Source organism: Heterodontus francisci, chromosome 12 (genome assembly GCF_036365525.1).
Source record: "Heterodontus francisci isolate sHetFra1 chromosome 12, sHetFra1.hap1, whole genome shotgun sequence".
NCBI lineage: Eukaryota > Metazoa > Chordata > Chondrichthyes > Heterodontiformes > Heterodontidae > Heterodontus > Heterodontus francisci.
Window position 1 is genome coordinate 108,898,511 of NC_090382.1, and position 23,592 is coordinate 108,922,102.

The 23,592-nt window shown below is 45.6% G+C and overlaps 1 protein-coding gene across 1 annotated transcript in view; it reads right to left on the reverse strand.

Annotated features, from left to right (window-relative positions):
- anxa6 (annexin A6) overlaps positions 1-22,489 on the reverse strand; it is an 85,679-nt gene extending 63,190 nt beyond the window's left edge. The window contains exons 1-5 of the mRNA XM_068043054.1: positions 22,405-22,489; positions 21,012-21,106; positions 17,918-18,031; positions 14,179-14,269; positions 544-623 (exon numbers count right to left, since the gene is read on the reverse strand). Of these exons, the coding sequence (XP_067899155.1) occupies positions 544-623; positions 14,179-14,269; positions 17,918-18,031; positions 21,012-21,106; positions 22,405-22,417 (393 nt within the window). The 5' untranslated portion in view covers positions 22,418-22,489. The remainder of the gene's footprint in view (positions 1-543; positions 624-14,178; positions 14,270-17,917; positions 18,032-21,011; positions 21,107-22,404) is intronic.
- Positions 22,490-23,592: the final 1,103 nt, after the last annotated feature.

Sequence of the window (23,592 nt, forward strand, 5' to 3'; positions counted from 1 at the left end):
ATGGTGAAAAGCTAAGAACAGTGGCGATCCAAAGAGATTTAGAGATCACTAAGATGTAGCAGTCAGATACAAAAAGTAATCAAAAAAGCAGAAAGATATAAAGGGGAGGAGGTTTTGCTACAACTATCCAAAGCCCTGGGCACTGCACCTTAGAAAGGAGATATTGGCCTTGGAAGGAGTGCAGTCCAGATTCACCAGAATGTCACCGGGCTACAGGGGTAAGATTACAAAAACTGGGCTTGTATTCCCTGGAATATTGAAGTTTAAGGGATAATTTGATAATTTTCAGGATTTTGAAAGGAATTGATAGGCTGGATAGAGAGAAGCTTTTACCACTGGTGGGAGATTTAGGACAATTGGACATATTTTTAAAATCAGAGATAGGATATTCAGCGGTTTAGAAACACTTCTTCATACAAGCTATAATCACATTGAATGGCGGAACAAGCTCGAAGGTGTCCTCCTCCTGTTCCTGTGTTCATGCAAAATAATGTGTTTTGAACATGTTATTCTTACACACAGAATCATCAGTGTAGTATTTACCTGCAGGAGCACCACTAACATCTTCTTAAAATGCCCCGCTGTGTCGCCAACGATATCGCTTTCCAGATCGGACTCATACACTGTACAGAACACAAGGAGATTAAATACCATTAGATACTAGGGAGAAACTATTTGCTCCAATAAGCTTGTCCCTTTTTCGATAGATCAGTATCACCTTCCCACCTTCCCCCCATAACCCTCAATCCCACCTTCTCCCCAATTTCCCTCAAACCCACCTTCCCACCCTCTCCCCATAGCCCTCAATCCCACCTACCCACCTTCTCTCCATATCCCTCAATCCCACCTTCCCACATCCCTCAAACCCACCTACCCCCCATATCCCTCAATCCCACGTACTCACCTTCTCCCATATCCCGCAATCCCACCTACCCACCCTCTATATCCCTCAAACCCACCTACCCACCCTCTATATCCCTCAATCCCACGTACTCACCCTCTCCTCATATCCTTCAATCTACCTACTCACCTTCACCCATATCTCGCAATCCCACCTACCCACCCTCTCCCCATATCCCTCAAACCCACCTACCCACCCTCTCTCTATATCCCACAATCCCACCTACCCACCTTCTCCCCATATCCCTCAATCCCACCTACCCACCTTCTCCCCTATCCCTCAATTCCACCTCCTCCTCTATCCCTTAATCTCACCTACCCAGCTTCTTGTGAGAGATTGACTAGAATGAGCCTCTACCCTCTGGAATTTTGAAAAACGAGAGGTGTTCTCATTGAAACATACAAGATTGTTAGAGGGTTTCACAGGGGAGATGCTGAGAGGCTGTTACTCTGGTTAGAGAAATGGGGGGGGGGAGGGGGGGGAGGGGGTGTGCCCTAGTCTCAGGATAAAGGGTAGAACTGAGATGAGGAGAAATTTCTTCACTCAGAGGGTTGTGAATCTTTGGAATTCTCTATTGCAGAGGCCTGTGGACGTTCAGTCATTGAGTATATTCAAGACAGAGATCAATAGATTTTAGGACTCTAAGGGAATCAAGGTATAAGTACAAGGGCAGGCAAGTGGAGATGAGGTCGAGGGTTGGCCATGATCTTAATGAAATGCACAGCAGGTTTGAGGGGCTGAATGGTCTACTCCTGCTCCTATTTCTTATGTTCCTATTTTCACCATTGGCCTCAAATCAAACCCTCCAACCTTCTCCCTATATCCCTCAATCACTTTTCTCTGCAGGAAGACATCAGAGTTACCTTTCAGAAGCAACCCCAGTGTGGGAAAAGGACCTTTTTTAATATTCATTCATGAGATGTGGGCGTCGGTGGCTAGACCACCATTTATTGCCCATCCATAATTGCCCTTGAGAAGGTGGTGAGCCCCTGGAGCCTATTTCTCCGATGTACAGCTACACGGTTGTAATTTCCAACAAACCCAATCTAAATGTTCCTGAGGAAACTTGTAAAAAAACAATACAACCTGCTTCCTCCACATGTTCTTGTGGTTTAAGTGACGCAGCACTGTATTACAGAGTCATTACAGCACAGAAGGAGGCCATTTGCCCTATCGTGTCCATGCCGCATCTCCATAGAGAAACCCAGTCAGTTCCATTTCCTCTTCTCTATTCCAGTAGCCCTGCAAGTTTATTTCCCTCAAGTGTCCATCCAATTTCCTTGTCATCCACCATCGTCATAGGCAGCGAGTTCCAGGTCATTACCACTCGCTGAGTAAAAAATGTTCTTCCTCATGTCCCACCTGCATCTTTTGCCCAAAACCTTAAATCTGTGTCCCCTGGTCTTGTACCATCAGCTAATGGGAACAGCTTTTCTTTGTCTAGCTTGTCTCAGCGTGTCATAATCTTGTACACCTTTGCTCCAAGGAGAACAACCCCAGCTTATCCAACCTCACCTTGTAACTAAAATCCCCCATCCCTGAAACTATTCAGGTAAATCTGAACCCATCTGGTTCACTAATGTTCTTTAGGGAAGAAAATCTGCCGTCCTTACCTGGTCTGGTCGACATGTGACTCCAGACCCACAGCAATGTGGTTGACTCTTAACTGCCCTCCGAAATGGCCTAACAAGCCACTCAGTTGTATCAAACCACTAGAAAGTCGAAGAAAAGGAATGAAACTGGATGGAACAACTGACATCAAACTCGGTGCGGAAATGACAACGGCAAACTCAGCCCTGTCGACCCTGCAAAGTCCTCCTTAGTAACATCTGGGGGCTTGTGCCAAAATTGGGAGAACTGTCCCACAGACTAGTCAAGCAACAGCCTGTTATAGTCATAGTCACAGAATCATACCTTGCAGACAATGTCCCAGACACCACCATCACCATCCCCGGGTATGTCCTGTCCCATCAGCAGGACAGACCCAGCAGAGATAGCGGCACAGTGGTATACAGTAGGGAGGGAGTCGCCCTGGGAGTCCTCAACATCGACTCCAGACCCCATGAAGTCTCATGGCATCAGGTCGAACATGGGCAAGGAAACCTCCTACTGATTACCACCTACTGTCCTCCCTCAGCTGATGAGTCAGTACTTCTCCACGTTGAACACCAATTGGAAGAAGCACTGAGGGTAGCAAGGGCACAGAATGTACTCTGGGCGGGGGACTTCAATGTCCATCACCAACAGTGGCTCGGCAGCACCACGACTGACCAAGCTGGCCGAGTCCTAACGGACATAGCTGCTAGACCGGGTCTGCGGCAGGTGGCGAGGGAATCAACAAGAAGGAAAAACCTACTTGACCTACTCTACCTGTCACAGATGCATCTTTCCATGACAGTATTGGTAAGAGTGACTACCACACAGTCCTTGTGGAAAGAAAGTCCCATCTTCACACTGAGGGTACCCACCATCGTGTTGTGTGGCACTACCACTGTGCTAAATGGGAGAGATTTCAAACAGATCTAGCAACTCAAAATACTGGGAATCCATGAGGTGCTGTGGGCCATCAACATGAACAGAATTGTATTCAACCACAATCTGTAACCTCACGGTCCGGCATATCCCCCACTCTACCATTACCATTAAGCTGGTGGACCAACCCTGGTTCAATGAAGAATGCAGGAGGGCATGCCAGGAGCAGCACCAGGCATACCTAAGGTGGGTAGGTAAGACAACATGCATGCCAAACAGCAGAAGCAGCATGCAATAGACAGGGCTAAGCGATCCCACAACCAACAGATCAGATCTAAGCTCTGCAGTCCTGCCACATCCAGTTGTGAATAGTGGTGGAAAATTAAAAACGAACAGGAGAAGGAGGCTTCACAAATATCCCCATCCTCAATGATGGGGGAGCCCAGCACATCAATGCAAAAGATAAGGCTGAAGCATTTGCATCCATATTCAGCCAGAAGTGCCGAATTGATGATCCATCTCGGCCTCCTCCTGAAGTGCCCAGCATCACAGATGCCAGTCTTCAGCCAATTCGATTCACTCCATGTGATATCAATAAATAGCTGAAGGTACTGGATACTCAAAGGCTATGGGACTTACAACATTCTGGCAATAGTACTGAAGACCGTGCTCCAGAACTTTCCGCACCCCTAGCCAAGCTGTTCCAGTACAGCTACAACACTGGCATCTACCCGGCAAGGTGAAAAATTGCCCAGGTATGTTCTCTACACAAAAAGCAGGATAAATCCAACCCAGCCAATAAAGTGATGGAAGGTGTCGTTGACAGTGCTATCAAGTGGCACTTGCTTAGCAATAATCTGCTCAGTGACGCTCAGTTTGGTTTTGCCAGGGCCACTCAGCTCCCGACCTCATTACAGCCTTCATCCAAACATGGGCAAAAGAGCTGAACGCCAGAGTTGAGGTGAGAGTGACGACCCTTGACATCAAGACAGCATTTGACCGAGTATGGCAACAAGGAGCCCTAGCAAAACTGAAGTCAATGGCAATCAGGAGGAAAACCCTTTATTAGTTGGAGTCATACCCAGCACAAAGGAAGATGGTTGTGGTTGTTGGAGTCAATCATCCCAGTCCCAGGACATCACTGCAGGAGTTCCTCAGGGTAGTGTCCTAGGTCCAATCATCTTCAGCGGCTTCATCAATGACCTTCCCTCCATCATAAGGTCAGAAGTAGAGATGTTCGCTGATGATTGCACAATGTTCAGCACCACTCGTAACTCCTCAGATACTGAAGCAGCCCATGTCCAGATGCAGCAAGACCTGGACAGCATCCAGGCTTGGGCTGATAAGTGACAAGTAACATTCGCGCCACACAAGTGCCAGGCAATGACCATCTCAAACACAAGAGAATCTAATCATCTCCCCTTGACATTCAATGGCATTACCATTGCTGAATTCCCCACTATCAACATCCTGGGGGTCACCATTGACCAGAAACTGAACTGGACCAGCCACGTAAATGCTGTGGCTACAAGACCAGGTCAGAGGCTGGGAATTCTGAGGCGAGTAACCCACCTCCTGTCTCCCCAAAGCCTGTCCACCATCTACAAGGCACAAGTCAGGAGTGTGATGGAATACTCTCCACTTGCCTGGTTGGGTGCAGCTTCAACAACACTCAAGAAGCTCGACACCATCCAGGACAAAGCAGCCCTCTTGATTGGCACCCCATCTACAAACATTCACTCCCTCCACCACCGATGCACAGTGGCAGCAGTGTGTACCATCTACAAGATACACTGCAGTAACTCACCAAGGCTCCTTTGACAGCACCTTCCAAATCTGTGACCTCTACCACCTAGAAGGACGAGGGCAGCAGTTGCATGGGAACACCAGCACCTGCAAGTTCCCCTCCAAGCCACACACCATCCTGACTTGGAACTATATCACCGTTCCTTCACTGTCACTGGGTCAAAATCCTGAAACTCCCTCCCTAACAGCACTGTGGGTGGACCTACACCCCAAGGACTGCAGAGGTTCAAGAAGGCAGCTCACCACCACCATCTCAAGAGCAATTAGGTATGGGCAATGAATGCTGGCCTAACCAGCGACGCCCACATCCCCCAAACAAAAAAAAAAATCTCCTCTGCACTCTTTCAAGGACCTACACATCCTTCCTAAAGTGTGGTGACCAGAACTTCCCTGCTTTTGTACTCAATGCCTCTATTTATAAAGCCCAAGATCCCATATGCTTTGTGAATTACTCTCTCAATATATCCTGCCACCTTCAAAGATGGTTTCACATGAGCCCCAAGGTCCTACTGTCCCTGCACACTCTTTAGAATTATGCCAGTTAATTTGTACTGACTCTCACTATCCCTTCTGCCAAAATGCATCCCCTCACACTTCTCTGCATTAAATTCCATCTGTCACTTCTCTGCTCATTCTGCTCGTCTATCTATGTCCTGTTTCAGTCAATTGGTATCATCCTCACTGTTTGCCACACCTCCAAGTTTGGTATCATCAGAAAATTTTGAAATTTTATTCTGTATTCCAATATCCAAGCCATTTATCAGACAAGCAGTGGTCTCAGCACTAATGGTTGGGGAACATGACTGTCTACCATCCTGCAGTCTGAAAAACAAGCATTTACCACAACTCGTTGTTTTCTGTCCCTAAGCCAATTTTTCATCCAAGCTGACCCTGGCCCTCCTCGTCCATGAGCCTCAATTTTGTTAACCAGCCTTTTATGTGGTACTTTGTTAAATGCTTTCTTACAACCGTATAGACAACACCTACCATTTCCCTTCATCAACCTTCTCTGTTATTTCATCAAAAAATTCAATTAGGTTAGTCAAGCATGATTTGCCTTTTACAAATCCGTGCTGACTATCCTTAATTAACTCAAACCTCTCCAAGTTCCTGTTGATTTTTTTCCCCGATTATTGTTTCTGAAATCTTACCCACCACTTGTTAAACTGACTCACCTGTAGCCGATAGGACTGTCCTTACACCCTTTCTTGAAAAAGGGTTTCATATTTGCCACTCTTCAATCCTCTGGCACCTCCCCCCGTATCCAGGGAAGATTATGGCAAGCTCTTCCGCTATCTCCACTCCCACTTCCTTTAGCAACCTGGGATGCAAGCTATCTAGGCAACTCAAAGCATAGCCAGCCTTTCCAGTATAACCTGCCTATCAATTTTCACTCCATTCATTACCTCTGCCATCTCCACTTCTACCGATATTTTGTCAGCACTCTCTTCCTTAGTAAACACCGATACAAAGTACTCATTAAGTATTCTAGCCTTGCCCTGCGCCTCTAAGTATATATCACCCTCTTCGTCCCTAATAGGACCTACCCACCTCTTACTACCCGCTTACTATTGACGTGCTGTTAGAAGATTTTGCGGTTCCTTTTATTTTAATTGCTATTCTTTATTTATTTATTTAGAGATACAGCACTTTCTGTTCAATATTCACTCCTTTCTAGTCTTATTTAGGAACATAGGAGCAGGAGTAGGCCATTCAGCCCATCGAGCCTGCTCCGCCATTCAATATGATGATGGCTGATCATCCACTTTGCTGCCTTTTTCCCCACACTATCCTCATATCCCCTTATATCATTTGTATTTAGAAATCTGTCAATCTCTGCTTTAAACATACTCAATGACTGAGTTCCCACAGCCCTCTGGGGTAGAGAATTCCAAAGATTCACAACCCACTGAGTAAAGAAATTTCTTCTCATCTCTGTCCTAAGTGGCTTTCCCCTTATTTTGAAATAGTGTCCCCTGGTTCGAGACTCCCCAGCCAGGGGAAACATCTTACCTGCATCTACCCTGTAAGTATTTTGTAGGTTTCAATTAGATCACCTCTCAATCTTCGAAACTCTAGAGAATACAGGCCCAGTTTCCCCAATTTCTCTTCATAGGACAGTCCCACCACCCTGAGAACAAGTCTGGTGAATCTTCATTGCACTCCCTCTATGGAAATAATATCCTTCCTAAGATAAGGGGACAAAAACTGCACACAGTACTCCAAGTGCTGTCTAACCAAGGTTCTATACAATTGAAGCAAGACTTCACTACTCCTGTACTCAAATCCTCTTGTGATAAAGGCTAACATACCATTAGCCTTCTGAATTGCTTGCTGCACCTGCATGTTAGCTTTCAGTGACTTATTGACAAGGACACCCAGGTCCCTTTGTACATCTACACTTTCTAATCTCTTACCATTTAAGAAATACTCTGCACATCTGTTCCTCCTACCAAAGTGGATAACCTCACATTTTTCCACATTATATTCCATCTGCCACATTCTTGCCCACTCACTAAGTATGTCCAAATCCCCTTGAAACCGCTTTGCATCTTCCTCACAACACACATTCCCACCTAGTTTTGTGTCATTTACGAGCTTGGAAATATTACATTTGGTCCCCACATCCAAATTATTGATATATATTGTGAACAGCTGGGGCCCAAGCACTGATCCCTGCAGTACCCCATTAGTCACAGCCTGTCAATGCAAGAATGACCCGTTTATTCCTACTCTGTTTTCAGCCTGTTAACCAATCCTTAATCCATGCCAGTATATTACCATCTATCCCACGTGCTTTAAGTTTGCTAACCAGCCTCCTATGGGGGACTTTATCAGAAGCCTTCTGAAAATCCAAGTATACCACATCCACCGACTCCCCTTTATCAATTCTGTTTGTAACATCCTCAAAAAACTCCAACAGGTTCCTCAAACGTGATTTCCCATTCATAAATCCATGTTGACAATGCCCAATTAGATCATTATTATCCAAGTGTCCATTTATCACATCCTTTAGATTCTAGCATTTTCCCACCGACTGATGTAAGGCTAACAGGTCTGTAATTCCCAGTTTTCTCTCTCCCTCCCTTCTTAAATAGTGGGGTGACATTTGCAACCTTCCAATCTGCAGGAACCGCTCCAGAATCTATAGAATTTTGGAAGATGATCACCAATGCATCCATTATCTCTATAGCTACCTCTTTCAACACTCTTGGATATAAAACATATGGTCCTGGGGACTCATCTACCTTCAGTTCCATTAATTTTTCCAATACAACCTTCTTACTAATACCAATCTCCTTCAGTTTCTCATTCCCTCCAATCTCTTGGATCTCTAATTCTGGGAGATTTCTTGTATTTTCCTCAGTGAAGGCAGACACAAAGTAATCATTTAGCTTCTCTGCCATTTCTCTATTCCCCATTATAAATTCTCCTGACTCTGCCTGTAATGGACCCACATTTGTCTTCGCCAAACGTTTCCTTTTCACGTACCTGTAGAAGCTTTTACAGTCCCTTTTTATATTTGTTGCTAGCTTACATTCATATTCTATTCTCCCTTTCTTTATCAGTTTCTTGGTTCTCCTTTGTTGTATTTTAAAATCCTCCCAATCCTCAGGTTTACTACTATTTCTGGCAACTTTATAGGCCTTTTGTTTTAATCTTATACAATCCTTAACTTCCTTTGTTGTCCACGGTTGACTGCCTTTACTTTTGGGGTTTTTGTGCCTTGAAGGAATGTATATTTGCTGTAAACTATGTAATATTTCTTTAAAGATTATCCATTGCCTATTTACCGTCAGATCTTTTAATGTATTTTCCCAATCCACCTCAGCCAATTTGCCCCTCATAACTTCATAATTTCCTTTGTTCAACTTTAACACCCTTGCTTCAGATTGAACTACCTCACTTTCAAACATAATGTAAAATTCTATCATATTATGGTCACTCACCCCTAAAGGTTCTTTTACAACTAGATTATTAATTAGCCCTTTCTCATTACATAATACTAGATCTAAAATAGGCTGTTCTCTAGTTGGTTCCTCAACATACTGCTCTAGAAAACCATCCCTAGCACACTCCAGAAACTCGTCCTCCACAGCACTAGTGCTCATTAGTTTACCCAGTCTATATGCAGATTTAAGTCACCCATGATTACTGTATTACCCATGCCACATGCTTTTCTAATCTTCTGATTAATACCATGCCCCACACTACCACTACTGTTTGGTGGCCTATAAACAACTCCTACCAATGTTTGCTGCCCCTTTCTGTTTCTTAGTTCCACCCAGATTCCACATTTTGTTCTTCCAATCTGAGATCGTCCCTTACTAATGTGCTGATTATCAGCGCAACACCACCTTCTTTCCTTTTTGCTTGTCCTTCCTAAATGTCGAATATCCTTGAATATTCAGTTCCCAGTCTTGGTTGCCCTGTAGCCACGTTTCAATTATGGCAATTAGATCATACCCATTTATCTCTATTTGGGCCTTTAAATGATCTACTTTGTTGATAATGCTGCATGCATTCAGGTAGAGTGCCCTTAACAATGTCTTCTTGACATTCTGCATTCTAAGCCTAGTTGCTGCTTGCCTTTGTTTTGCCTGCCTTCTAATGTCACTTGCTACTTTTCTACATCCTGTTACCAACTTTACTTCCTTCCAATTTGAGCTACCCCTCAAGTTCCCATCCCTCTGACAAGCTAGTTTAAACCCTCCTCAACAGCACTAGCAAATCTCCCTGTGTGGATGTTAGTTCCGGTCTTGTTAAGCTGTAGCCCGTCCATCTTGTACAGGTCCCACCTGCCCCAGAACTGGTCCCAATAACTCAGAAATCTAATGTCCTCCCTCCTACACCAATTCTCCAGCCATATGTTCAATCTATCAATCCTCCTATTCCTATGCTCACTAGCACGTGGCACTGGGAGTAATTCTGAGATTAGTGCTTTGAGGTCCTGCCTTTTAATTTCCTTCCTAACTCCCCAAAATCTGCTTTCAGGACCTCATTCCCTCTTCCTACCTATGTCATTGGGATTAATGTGGACCATGACCTCTCGCTGTTCACCCTCCCCCAGAAGGATGTCCTGCAGCCACTCTAACATCCTTGACCCTGGCACTAGGGAGGCAACATACCATTCTGGAATCATGTTTACTGCCTTAGAAGCGCCTGTCTGACCCCCTGATTATCGAATCCCCTATCACTATTGCTTTTCCGCTCTTCTTCCTCCCCTCCTGTGCATCTGAGCCACCTGTGGTGCCACAGACTTTGTTCTGGCTGCATTCCCCCGAGGAACGATCACTCTCACCAGTATCCAAAATGGAACTGCAAGCAAGATAGACTCAGGGGACTCCTGCACTGCCTGCCTAGTTCTCTTAGACTGCCTGACGGTCACCCATTCCCTCTCTGCCTGCATGCTCCTAACCTGCGGTGTGACCACCGCCCTAAACATGCTATCCACGTAGTCCTCTGCCTCGCAGATGCACAACAGTGACTCCAGCCACTGCTCGAGTTCTGAAACCCGGACCTCAAGCTTCTGCAGCCGGTGACACTTCCTGCAGACGTGTTCGTCTACGACACGTTTTCCTCTTCCCTTTCCCTCTCAACTTATTGCACTTGGCCTGGTTCTCACTTCAATCTCACATGCATCATACACCATCTTTGTTTGTTTCATCATATTCTCCCTGGTCATCCAAGAAGCCCTGGCTTTGGTTCCCTTACCTTTCACCCTCGTTGGAATGTAACTAGCCGGTACCTTAAACATCTCCTCCTTATAGATCATCCATTGTTCCGTTACAGTTTTTCCTGTCAGTCAGTCTTTAGTTCCACTTTACTCTGGCTAGATCTCCTCTCATCCCATTGAAGTTAGCCCTCTTCCAATTTAGGAGTTCTATTTTAGATTGCTGCTTGCTCTTCTCCATTACTCGAACTTGTTGTGATATCACTTTAACAGTTTGAATACCTCACACATCATCATAGGAAGTGATGTCATCCAACATGTGGTAAGGCAGTTGGAGATGTGTTAAGTATCTAGTCACACGTGTATGACAGAGCTCTCTTGTAAATTTGTTACTTCACAAAGACCCCACGATTTATTTACCTTCCGACCCAAGATTGTCTGGTACCCTACTGCTGACAAAAGCAGTAACACAACAGAACTATCTAAGTAACCAGGTCTAAATTTACCCCAAAACCTTCAACCCTACTTCCTGCCGAATAATCATCAGCCTCTTTGAATAGGACCTCATTGAGGTTCCGAAGAAGGGTCACTGACCCGAAACGTTAACTCTGCTTCTCTTTTCACGGATGCTGCCAGACCTGCTGAGTGGTTCCAGCATTTCTTGTTTGTGTTTCAGATTTCCAGCATCTGCAGTATTTTGCTTTTATCTCATTGCGTTAGTGCTGGCTAAAGCTGGTGGAGCTCCATTTCAGAGACAAGTGTGCTAGCACTGAGCCATGCTAAGAGGAGAAACGCAGATTCACTTTAAGTCCTGTTACATTACAGCACAGAAACAGGCCATTCAGCCCAACTGGTCCATGCCAGTTATGGGCTCCACACCAGCCTCCTCCCACCCTACTTCCTTTCACTCCATCAACATAACCTTCTATTCCTTTCCCCCTTGTGTTTATCTAGCTTCCCTTAAATGCATTTCTGCTATTCACCTCAACTACTCCTTGTGTTAGCGAGTTCCACATTCTCACCACTCTCTGGGTAATAATGTTCCTCCCAAATTCCCTATTGGATTTATTAGTGACTATCATATTTAGCTCCGGCCTCCCCTGCAAGTAGAAATATCTTCCCTTTGTCTACCTTATCAAATCCTTTCTGAATCTTAATGATCTCCAACACACTCCTCAGTCTCTTCTTTTTGTGCAAAAAAGAGCCCCAGCCTGTTCAATCTTAGGTAGGATGAGATGAGGCTCACGTGGAGCATAAACACTAGCATGGAAATGTTGGGCTGAATGTCCTGTTTCTGTTTTGCATCATTCTATGATGCACAAGCTGTGCAATGGGATGTAATTTTGAATTGCAACCTTTCGCAAAGATAATTTCTTTCAGCCGGTGTGGCCCGTGAAGCTGTCCAATAATTTTTCATGGAACTGCCTGTAGATTGCAAGCTACTTAACATTGCACACTGTGACTGTGCCTCTTTGCTAGTCAAGTATCAAAGAGCCTCGCCATTGCGGAAACATTTAAAGAACTTGTACTTGTAGGAATATTCTTTAACAGAGGTCCCTCACAGCTCACACCGTGTTATGGGTCCGGTTGGCTGTGCACAGCACAGTGTAATGCTGAGCTCCAGACAGACCGGGAAGCTCCCAGGCTCAGTGGTCGGTCTGTTCAGAGTGTGCCGATCTCAGCCTGGGTTGTGCTAGCGGGCCATGATGATGTGCCCCAGCCTCCCTGGTCTGTGAGGAGCAGCTGGGATTTCTGCACAGAATCTACTGCAAAGTTTTGGGCGCGTTTGGACATTAAAATGGGGCTCATTTGGGATGTCCTAGCCATTGCCCAATACTCTCCTGAAACTCACTACTGGACAGACAATGGATGCAGAGGAAGAACTGTGCACAATTGTCTTCGTATTATAAAAAAAAATAGAAGCACAGAAGAAGGTGCCAACCATGGTACCAGATTTGAGAGGTTAAAGCCATCAGTGAACACTGAGTAGGCTGAGGGGTGACCTGAAAGGGTTTGTTCGGGTAGACGCAGAGAAAATGTTTCCACTTGTGGGCCAGACCGGAACTGGGGGCCATAAATATAAGATAGTCACTCATAAATTCAATAAGGAATTCAGGAGAAACTTCTTTACCCAGAGAGTGGTGAGAATGTGGAACTCACTATCACAGGGAGTGGTTGAGGTGAACAGTATCGATACATTTAAGGGGAAGCTGGATAAACACATGAAGGAGAAAAGAATAAAAGAATATGCTAATAGGGTGGGAGGAGGCTCGTGTGGAGCATAAACACCAGCACGGAGCAGTTGGGCTGAATGGCCTGTTTCTGTGCTGTACATTCCATGTAAAGATATTGTGCTATAGAAAGAGAGCAGACATAGGGATTATCTGATCTCCTAGACTGGGTTTGATCACCTGAGGGGCTCGGAGAGGAATTTTCCAGAATATTTTATTCCTCTTATTGGCCCAGGGTTTTTCACTCTGGTGTTTGACTCTCCCAGGAAATTACATGGCTCCAGGGATGGAGGGAAGGGCCCGGTCATGATGCTCCGGCTATTGTGGAATGTGAGGCAGGCTTGATAGACCAGCTGATCTTTTCCTGCTGTTTGTTAGAGCAATCCAAAACCAAACTAAGAGCTGCCAAAGACACAATGGGCTGAATGGCCTCCTTCTGGCTGTAAAATCACTAGGGAGGCTCTGCATGGGGTCCTACATCCATAGAATTTGTATCCAGCTTGAAGTCAGTGGAGATGGGAAGCTGGGGGGGGTGGTGGGGAAGAGGGGGTTTAAATCAGCAACAACTTTCATTTATATAGCACCTGTAACATCATAAAACATCCCAAGGCACTTCACAAGAGTATAATCAAATAAAATTTGGCATGGAGCCACATAAGGAGACATTAGAATAGATGACAAAAAGCTTGGTCAAAGAGGTAGGTTTTAAGGAAGGTCTTAATGAAGGAGAGGGCGGTGGAGAGGTTTAGGGAGGAAATTCCAGAGCTTGGGGCCCAGGCAGCTGAAGGCACAGCCGGCAATGGTGGAGCGATTAAAATTGGGGATGCTCAAGAGACCAGAATTAGACAAGCATAGGTATCTCGGAGGGTTGTGAGGCTGGAGGAGGTTACAGAGATAGGGAGGGGCGAAGCCACGGAAGGATTTGAAAACAAGGATGAGAATTTTAAGATTAAGATGTTGCCTCTCTGGGAGCCAGTATGGGTCAGCAAACACAGGGGTGATTGGTGAATGTTGGGACATGGTACGGGTTAGCACCCTGGCAGCAGAGTTTTGGATGAGCTCAAGTTCAGGTAATCAGAATGCGTTAACTCGACCTTCTTTATAAGCTTTAGTCAGCTCATGGATCTGCTTGTTGTTCCTGGATGCAAGAATTTCAATCACGCTTTTCTCATCGGTTCCAAGTCCCTGCCAAGGTAAAGAAAAACATTAAAAACAATGGATTGGCTCCTTTATCCAGCGAGTGGCTCAACCAAACAGACCAGATTGGTTGCAGGTTCGATTCCCGACTCCTCCTGCTCTTCAACTGAATAATGGCCGTGGGATCTGTTACCTCCCACCTGAGAGGCCAGCCAGAGTTTCGGTTTAATGTCTCATCCAAAAGACAGCACCTCCGACAGTGCAGCATTCCCTCAGTACTGTACCAGGAGTGTTTTTTTCATTATTTGTTCATGGAATGTGGGCGTCGTTGGCTAGACCAGCATTTATTGCCCATCCCTAGTTGACCTTGAGAAGGTGGTGGTGAGCTGCCTTCTTGAACCGCTGCAGTCCATGTGGGGTAGGTACACCCACAGTGCTGTTAGGAAGGGAGTTCCAGGATTTTGACCCAGTGACAGTAAAGGAACGGCGATATAGTTCCAAGTCAGGATGGTGTGTGACTTGGAGGGGAACTTGCAGGTGATGGTGTTCCCATGCATCTGCTGCCCTTGTCCTTCTAGGTGGTAGAGGTCTAGGTGTCAGACTGGGTTATGTGCTCAAGTCTCTGGAGTCTGTCAAGAAGCTCGACACCACCCAAGATAAAGCAGCCTGCTTGACTGGCACGCCATCTAACATCTTCAACGTTCATTCCCTCTACCAGGGGAGTACAGTGGCAACAGTGTGTATCATCTACAAGATGCACTGCAGCAACGCTCCAAGGCTCCTTCAACAGCACCTTACAAACCGATAACCTCTACCACCTAGAAAAACAAGGGCTGCAGATACATGGGAACACCACCACCTGCAAGTTCCCCTCCAAGTCACACACCATCCTGACTTGGAACTATATCGCCGTTCCTTCACTGTCAGAGAAACATAGAAAATAGGAGCAGGAGTAGCCCATTTGGCCCTTCGAGCCTGCTCTGCCATTCATTATGATCATGGCTGATCAACCAACTCAGTAGCCTGTTCCCGCTTCCCCCCCATACCCTTTGATCCAAGAGATATACCTAACTCCTTCTTGAAAACATACAATGTTTTGGCCTCAACTGCTTTCTGTGGTAGCGAATTCCACAGGCTCACCACTCTCTGGGTGAAAAAATTTCTCCTCATCTCAGTCCTGAAAGGTTTCCCCCGTATCCTTAGACTATGACCCCTGGTTCTGGACTCCCCCACCATCGGGAACATCCTTCCTGCATCTACCCTGTCAAGTCCTGTTAGAATTTTTTAGGTTTCTATGAGATCCCCCCCATCACTCTTCTGAACTCCAGTGAATATAATCCTAACCGACTCAATCTCTCCTCATACGTCAGTCCCGCCATCCCAGGAATCAGTCTGGTAAACCTTCGCTGCACTCCCTCTATAGCAAGAACATCCTTCCTCAGATAAGGAGACCAAAACTGCACACAATATTCCAGATGTGATCTCACCAAGGCCCTGTATAATTGCAGCAAGACATCCCTGCTCCTGTACTCGAATCCTCTCGCTATGAAGGCCAACATACCATTTGCCCTTTTTACCACCTGCATGCTTACCTTCAGCGACTGGTGTACGACAACACCCAGGTCTTGCTGCATATGCCCCTCTCTCAGTTTATAGCCATTCAAATAATAATCTGCTTTCCTGTTTTTGCTACCAAAGTGGATAACCTCACATTTATCCACATTATACTGCATCTGCCATGCATTTGCCCACTCACTCAACTTGTCCAAATCACCCTGAAGCCTCTCTGCACCCTCCTGACAACTCACCCTCCCACCCAGTTTTGTCTCATCTGGAGATTGTGTCATTTTGCAAATCTGGAGATATTACATTTAGTTCCCTCATCTAAATCATTAATATATATTGTAATTAGCACCGATCCCTGTGGTACCAACTAGTCACTGCCTGCCATTCAGAAAAAGACCCATTTATCCCTACTCTTTTGTTTCCTGTCCACCAACCAATTTTCTACCCATTGCAATACACTACCCCCAATCCCATGCGCTTTAATTTTACACGCTAATCTCTTATGCGGGACTTTGTCGAAAGCCTTCTGGAAGTCCAAATAAACCACATCCACTGGCTCCCCCTCATCAACTCTACTAGTTACATCCTCGAAGAATTCTAATAGATTTGTCAAGCATGATTTCCCTTTCGTAAATCCATGCTGACTCTGCCCGATTCTACCACTGTTCTCCACGTGCTCTGCTATAAAATCTTTGATAATGGGCTCTAGAATTTTTCCCACTACCGACGTCAGGCTGCCTGGTCTATAATTCCCTGCTTTCTCGCTACCTCCCTTTTTAAATAGTGGGATTAGCTGGATCTGGAACTCCCTTCCTAACAGCACTATGGGTGTAGCTACATCACACAGACTCACCACCACCTTCTCAAGGGCAATGATGGGACGGGCATAAATGCCAGCCTTGCCTGTGATGCTCATGTCCCAGGAATGAATTGAAAAATAATAAAGCAGTTTGGGGAAGTGCTGAGGTCATTAATGGTGCCTTAGAAATATAAATCCTTCCTTTTTATTGTTACTGCAGTGAAATCAGTGAATGAATTGGCTTTTTGCTTGTAATCTTTCTCCTCATATCAACCCACAAGCTACTGAATTTATTGGATTTATTCACGACTTGCCACGGTGGAATCAGAACTCATTCTCTCGGTTGCTATCTCTGGAGCACAGCACTAGATTCTGACTGGTTGAGTGCCATACTTCATCAAATTATTTGACTGTCTATAGCAGTGTTTTTTGACCCCAGGACGTCCCAGATTTCTTTACAGCCAATTAAGTACTTTGAAGTTTAGTCACTGTTGTAATGTAGAAAACACACCAGCCAGTTTGTACAGAGCAAAACCCCACAAACAGCAATGTGATAATCACCAGATAATCTGTTTTTTTTAAGTGATGTTGGTTGCAGGATAAATATTGGTCAGGACACCAGGAAGAACTGCTGTCCTTTGAAATAGTGGCCATGGGATCCACCTGAGAGGACTGACAGTTTAACGACTCATCCAAAAAGCAGCATCTCCCTCAGTACTGACCCTCCGACAGCGCGGCTCTCCTTCAGTACTGCCCCTCCGACAGCGCAGCACCCCTCAGTACTGACCCTCCAACGGTGCAGCCCTCCCTCAGTACTGACCCTCCAACAGTGCAGCCCTCCCTCAGTACTGACCCTCCGACAGCGCGGCTCTCCCTCAGTACTGCCCCTCCAACAGCACGGCTCTCCTTCAGTACTGCCCCTCCGACAGCGCAGCACCCCCTCAGTACTGCCCCTCCGACAGTGCAGCCCTCCCTCAGTACTGACCCTCCAACAGTGCAGCCCTCCCTCAGTACTGACCCTCCAACAGTGCAGCCCTCCCTCAGTACTGACCCTCCAACAGTGCAGCCCTCCCTCAGTACTGACCCTCCAACAGTGCAGCCCTCCCTCAGTACTGACCCTCCAACAGTGCAGCCCTCCCTCAGTACTGACCCTCCAACAGTGCAGCCCTCCCTCAGTACTGACCCTCCAACAGTGCAGCCCTCCCTCAGTACTGACCCTCCAACAGTGCAGCCCTCCCTCAGTACTGACCTCCCGACAGTGCCTTAAGAGTCATAGCCTTTCTTTGGGTCACTCTGAAAATGAATCTCCAAACAAGTAAAGACATTCTTACCTGAATCGCATCCCTCAGCTCTTTGGCATCGTACACTGCAGGAGGTTTCATGAGGCCGATGATCAGTCTCTCAAATTTCCCAGTTAGCTCATACTTCAGGTCATCAATCAGATCCTGTGACACAGAAATCTTAGTCATTTTCTATAAAAATGTGAACAGTTTTTTTTCGAACCCCTCAAGCCTGTTCCGCCATTTTATTAGTTCCTGGCTGATCTGTATCTTTCTGTGTTCCGATGTAACTCCATCTACCCGCCTTGGTTCCGTAACCCATATTACTCTTACCCAACAGAAACTTATCAATCTCAGTTTACTCCCCAACCTCAACAGCTTTTTGGTGGGCGAAGGAAAGAGTTCCAGATTGCTACTACCCTTTGTGTGAAGAAGTGTCTCCTGATATCACCTCTGAATAACCTGGCTCTAATTTTAAGGTTAAGCCCCCTTGTTCTGGTCTCCAGAACAACCCTATCAAATTATCTGATCATTTTAACAACCCTTTAATCTTCTTTACTCAAGTCATTACAAGACCTGGCTGATCTTCCCTCCCTCGCTAACTCCACAGTCAATTATAGACCTCCCCTTTCCCATATCGCCATTTTGGCTTCAATGAGCTAACCCAGCAGAGACCTGGGCTGTCTCTGCCCTCTACATTTGATTCTACAATCCACACTCTTGTCAAGTGAGTTCCTATGCAGTCTCTTTCTGTATCCTTGCTCTATCTGACCTTACAATGCCCAAAAGCTCTTTCCCCGACGGTGTGATTATAACAGGGTTTAACTCCATATGCGGCTAATTTTAGCACAGTAGCTAATGCGGTGTTAACACCCTGTAGGTATAAGTCTGACACAGCCCATCAACCTGTTTATTTTTAAAATGCCACAGTTTGGTAATTATACTTCCGCAGTAGGTAAACTGTCTTGCAACCGATCATGGCTCAAAAACGCTAATTTTGAAAATTGCAGCTTAGGCACCCGATGATCATGACCCAGGAGCCTACACAAGACATTTGACAAGCTGCACTTGAAGATTTGAGTGTGCTTTTAGTCAGCCCAGTCAACCCATTACATGTTCTGCCTTATCTCTGACCCATGGGGAGGCAGTGGCCTAGTGGTATTCTCACTGGGCTAATTACCCAGAGACAAAATCAAAATACTGCAGATGCTGGAAATCTGAAATAAAAACTGAAAGTGTTGGAAATACTCAGCAGGTCAGGCAGCATCTGTGGAGAAGGGTGGAGACAGTATTTCCAGCACTTTCTGTTTTCATATTAGAGACCCAGGGTATTGCTCTGGGGACATGTATTCGAATCCCACCACGTTAGAAGATGGAATTTGAATTCAATTAATAAATCTGGAATTAAAAGCTAGTCTAATGATGGCCATGAAACCATTGTCGATTGTTGTAAAAATTCATCCAGTTCACTAATGTCCTTTAGGAAAGGAAATCTGCTGTCCTTACCTGGTCTGGCCTACATGTGACTCCAGATCCACAGCAATATGGTTAACTCATAAATGCCCTCTGAAATGGCCAAGCAAGCCACTCAGTTGTACCTAACTGCTACGAAGTCAATGAGGAATGAAACCGGACAGACCACCCAGCATCGACCTAGGCACCGAAAACGACAATGGCAAACCCAGCCCTGTCGACCCTGCAAAGTCCTCCTTACTAACAAAGTCATAGAGAGATACAGCACTGAAACAGGCCCTTCGGCCCACCGAGTCTGTGCCAACCATCAACCACCCATTTATACTAATCCTACATTAATCCCATATTCCCTACCACATCCCCTCCTACATTAATCCCATAATCCCTACCATTCTCCTACCACCTACCTACACTAGGGGCAATTTAGCTATCAACCTGCAAATCTTTGGCAGTGGGAGGAAACCGGAGCACCCGGCAGAAACCCACGCGGTCACGGGGAAAACTTGCAAACTCCACACAGACAGTACCCGGAACCGAACTCGGGTCGCTGGAACTGTAAGGCTGCAGTACTAACCACTGCGCCACTGTGCTGCCCATCTGGGGGCATGAGCCAAAGTTGGGAGAGCTGTCCCACAGACTAGTCAAGCAACAGCCTGACATAGTCATACTCACGGAATTATACCTTAACATTCACTCCCTCCACCACTGACGCACAGTGGCAGCAGTGTGTACCATCTACAAGATGCACTGAAGCAACGCAACAAGGCTCCTTAGACAGCACCTTCCAAACCTGTGACTTCTACCTCCTAGAAGGACAAGGGCAGCAGATGCCTGGGAACACCACCACCTGCAGGTTCCCCTCCAAGTTATACACCATCCTGACTTGGAACTATATCGCCATTCCTTCACTGTCACTGGGTCAAAATCCTGGAACTCCCTTCCTAACAGCACCGACCCCACATGGACTGCAGTGGTTCAAGAAGGCAGCTCACCACCACCATCTCAAGGGCAATTAGGGATGGGCAATAAATGCAGGCCTAGCCAGCGACGCCCACGTCCCCCAAACGAATAGAGAAAAAGTTATCCACTTCATCCCATTCCTCTACCCTTTGGCCATTCAGCCCATCATGCCAGTGCCAGCTCTCTGAATGAGCACTACACTTAGTTCCGTTTCACCTGTTGTACATGTGGTGCCCAGCAAAAGGAAATAGCAGCCATTCAAAAAGAGATTTACTATGATCATCATAGCAGGATACAGACCATATGGTTATAAGGAAGGGAGACAAGATGAAATTATGAATGGGTTTGACTGGATTACATTTATTCCAACTAGTCGATGAATCAGTAACAAGTGGCAATAAACTTAGAATCAGTGTGGGAAGCATAAAGCAGAAGGTTGGAATCAATTATTTTGTCCAGAAAAGATTAGAGTATTTATTGAATTTCCAAAAGAGATGATTGAATTTAAGTCCATCACATTTCTGAGAAAATTAAATAAATACGTGCAAAATAAAGGACGCTGAGAAATGGTCTCAGAGCTGGTAGCAACAAAGTGGAACTAACACAACACAGATTTCCGTCTGAGCTTGAACAGCCAACTTTCTGGAGCAGAGATTTGTCAAAAAAGACAAATGACTTTTTAACATGGACAAGAACATCAATAACAAATTACCCTTCCATGCAGAGTCTTGTAACTTGCACAGATCTGCTGACGTTGTGCATTAGACCTGAAGGTCAATAAGTCGATGATGGTTTCTTTATCGCTGCCTGTATTCAATACAAAAAAAGGACAGGAGTTCAGCTCTTGCATATTAATCATGGTTGCCTGTCAATACAAGTCATGTTTAGCTCAGTGGGGCATCTGTGTTGATCAATACAATCCCAACACTCTACCAGAGTCATAGCCTCCTGTTACTCTCCCCTGTATCTGATCAGGAAACCAAGGACAGAGGAGGAAACACCAAGGTGGGCCTTTCCAATCCAGACCAAAGCACCTGCTTGATTGCAACCCCATCCACCACCTTTAACATTCACTTCCTCCACCACCGACGCACAGTGGCAGCAGTGTGTACCACCAACAAGATGCACTGCAGCACTGCAGCAATGCACCAAGGCTCCTTAGACAGCACCTTCCAAACCCATGACCTCTACTAACTAGAAGGACAAGGGCAGCAAATACATGGGAACACCACCACCTGCAGGTTCCCCTCCAAGTCACACACCATCCTGACTTGGAACTATATCGCCGTTCCTTCACTGTCGCTGCGTCAAAATCCTGGAACTCCCTCCCTAACAGCACTGTGGGTGTACCTACACCACACAGACTGCAGCAGTTCAAGAAGGCAGCTCACCACCACCTTCTCAAGGGTAGTTAGGGATGGGTAATAAATACTGGCCTCGCCAGTGAAGCCCACATCCCAAGGATGAATTTTTAAAAAAGGTTCCTTTTGCTTCCGAGCAACTGATCATAAGGAGACATGGGTGGAGAATTGAAAGCAGCAGCTAAACCAGTCAAGAGTTACAGCTGAGCATCCATGTGGATTTAGGAATTCAGCTTGTTTTCTTTTCATTAGAAATTCATTCTCAGGATGTGGGCATCATTGGCAAGGCCAGCATCTATTGCCCATTTCTAGTTGCCCTGAGAATGTGGCAGTGGGCCTTCTTCCTGCTTTGATACAACAGAATGTCATGCTCCGCCATTTCAGAGGGCAGTTAGGAGTCAACCACATTGCTGTGGGTCTGGAGTCACATCCAGGGCCTGTCTGGGTAAGGACGGCAGGGTCCGGCCTTAAAGGCCATTAGGGAACCAGATGGGCTTTTTCGACAATCTGCCAGCTTCATGGTCACTTTTTTCTACTGATAATCAGCTCCTTATTTCCAGACATTCTTTTCAACTGAATTCCAATTCCCAAACTGCCATGGCGGAATTTGCACTCATGTTCTATGGTCTTGGTATCTGGCTAATTAACCCTGTAACCTGACGAATACATGACTGTACTCACTAACGACTGTGCCAAGCTGACACTAGTTGTGCGAGAGTTACTTTGTAGAGGAAGCTTCCTTACCAAATCCTTTCATCGCATTGTAGAGAGCTTCTGCATCTTGCTCAGCGGAAAATTTCTGAGCGGTTTTCACACTGCCTCTGTATCCAGATCTGCTGCCCTGTTAGAATTAAAAGATCATAATTCCTGAGGTGTTTTTAAAAAATATAAATAAACCTCTTACATTCCCCTCCACGTCACAGACACCATCTCAACTTGGATAAACATCAGCCGTTGTTTCACCGTTACTGGGTCAAAATCCTCAACCTCCCTGCTTACCAGCACTGTGGGTTTACCTATACCACAAAGACCTAGACCCTTCAAGAAGGCAGCTCACCACCACCTTCTCAAGGCAACTGGGGATGGGCAATAAATGCTGGTCTTGCTAGTGATGCCCATATCTCCTGAAGAAGGCCTACCTTCTTAGACTTTCATGTGATTGCTTGGACAACTCCGAGCACTTGAGTCCATTATTAGTCAACCTCATCATAGAATGATACAGCACAGAAAGAGGCCATTTGGCCCATTGTGTCTGTGCCAGCTCTTTGGAAGAACCATCTAATTAGTCCCACTCTCTTGCTCTTTCCTCACAGATTTCTTTCAAGTATTTATCCAATTACCTTTTAACATTTACTATTGAATCTGCTTCCACTGTGCTTTCAGGCAGCGCGTTCCAGATTACAGCCACTCGCTGTGGAAAAAAAACATTTTCCTCAACTCCTCTCTTGCTCTTTTGCCACATAGTGTGGGATGAAGTCACATGCACACCAGTGTTAATCTGTTAATTGTGTGTCAATTATTTGATTATATGCAGGTGGACGGTGTTAATTGGAGTCTAACTTGAGCACTTATAAGCAGACACTTACTGAGGAGGGTTTGAGTGAGGAGAGACATGTTTGTAACCCTTTTACTCTGCACAATAAATGTGAAACTGAGTAAAGATAGGCTCCAGCATTATCCTTCCACAACAAGCTTTCTGGAGTTTAACAACCAGGACATGTGGTGAGCGTATTGTGCTTAGGAAAAACAGGTGACTTTCAACCTATGGTTCCTCAAGTTTTCCACTATTGGGGGTTTCACTCACCGTATGTCTGGATCTGTTTTAGACTCACTGATAGAGATTAATCACTGTGATTAGTCAACAACTGCACTATCTTTATTGTTATCTTTGTACCGAGTGTCTCCTGAAAACACAGAACACACGCAGAGCAA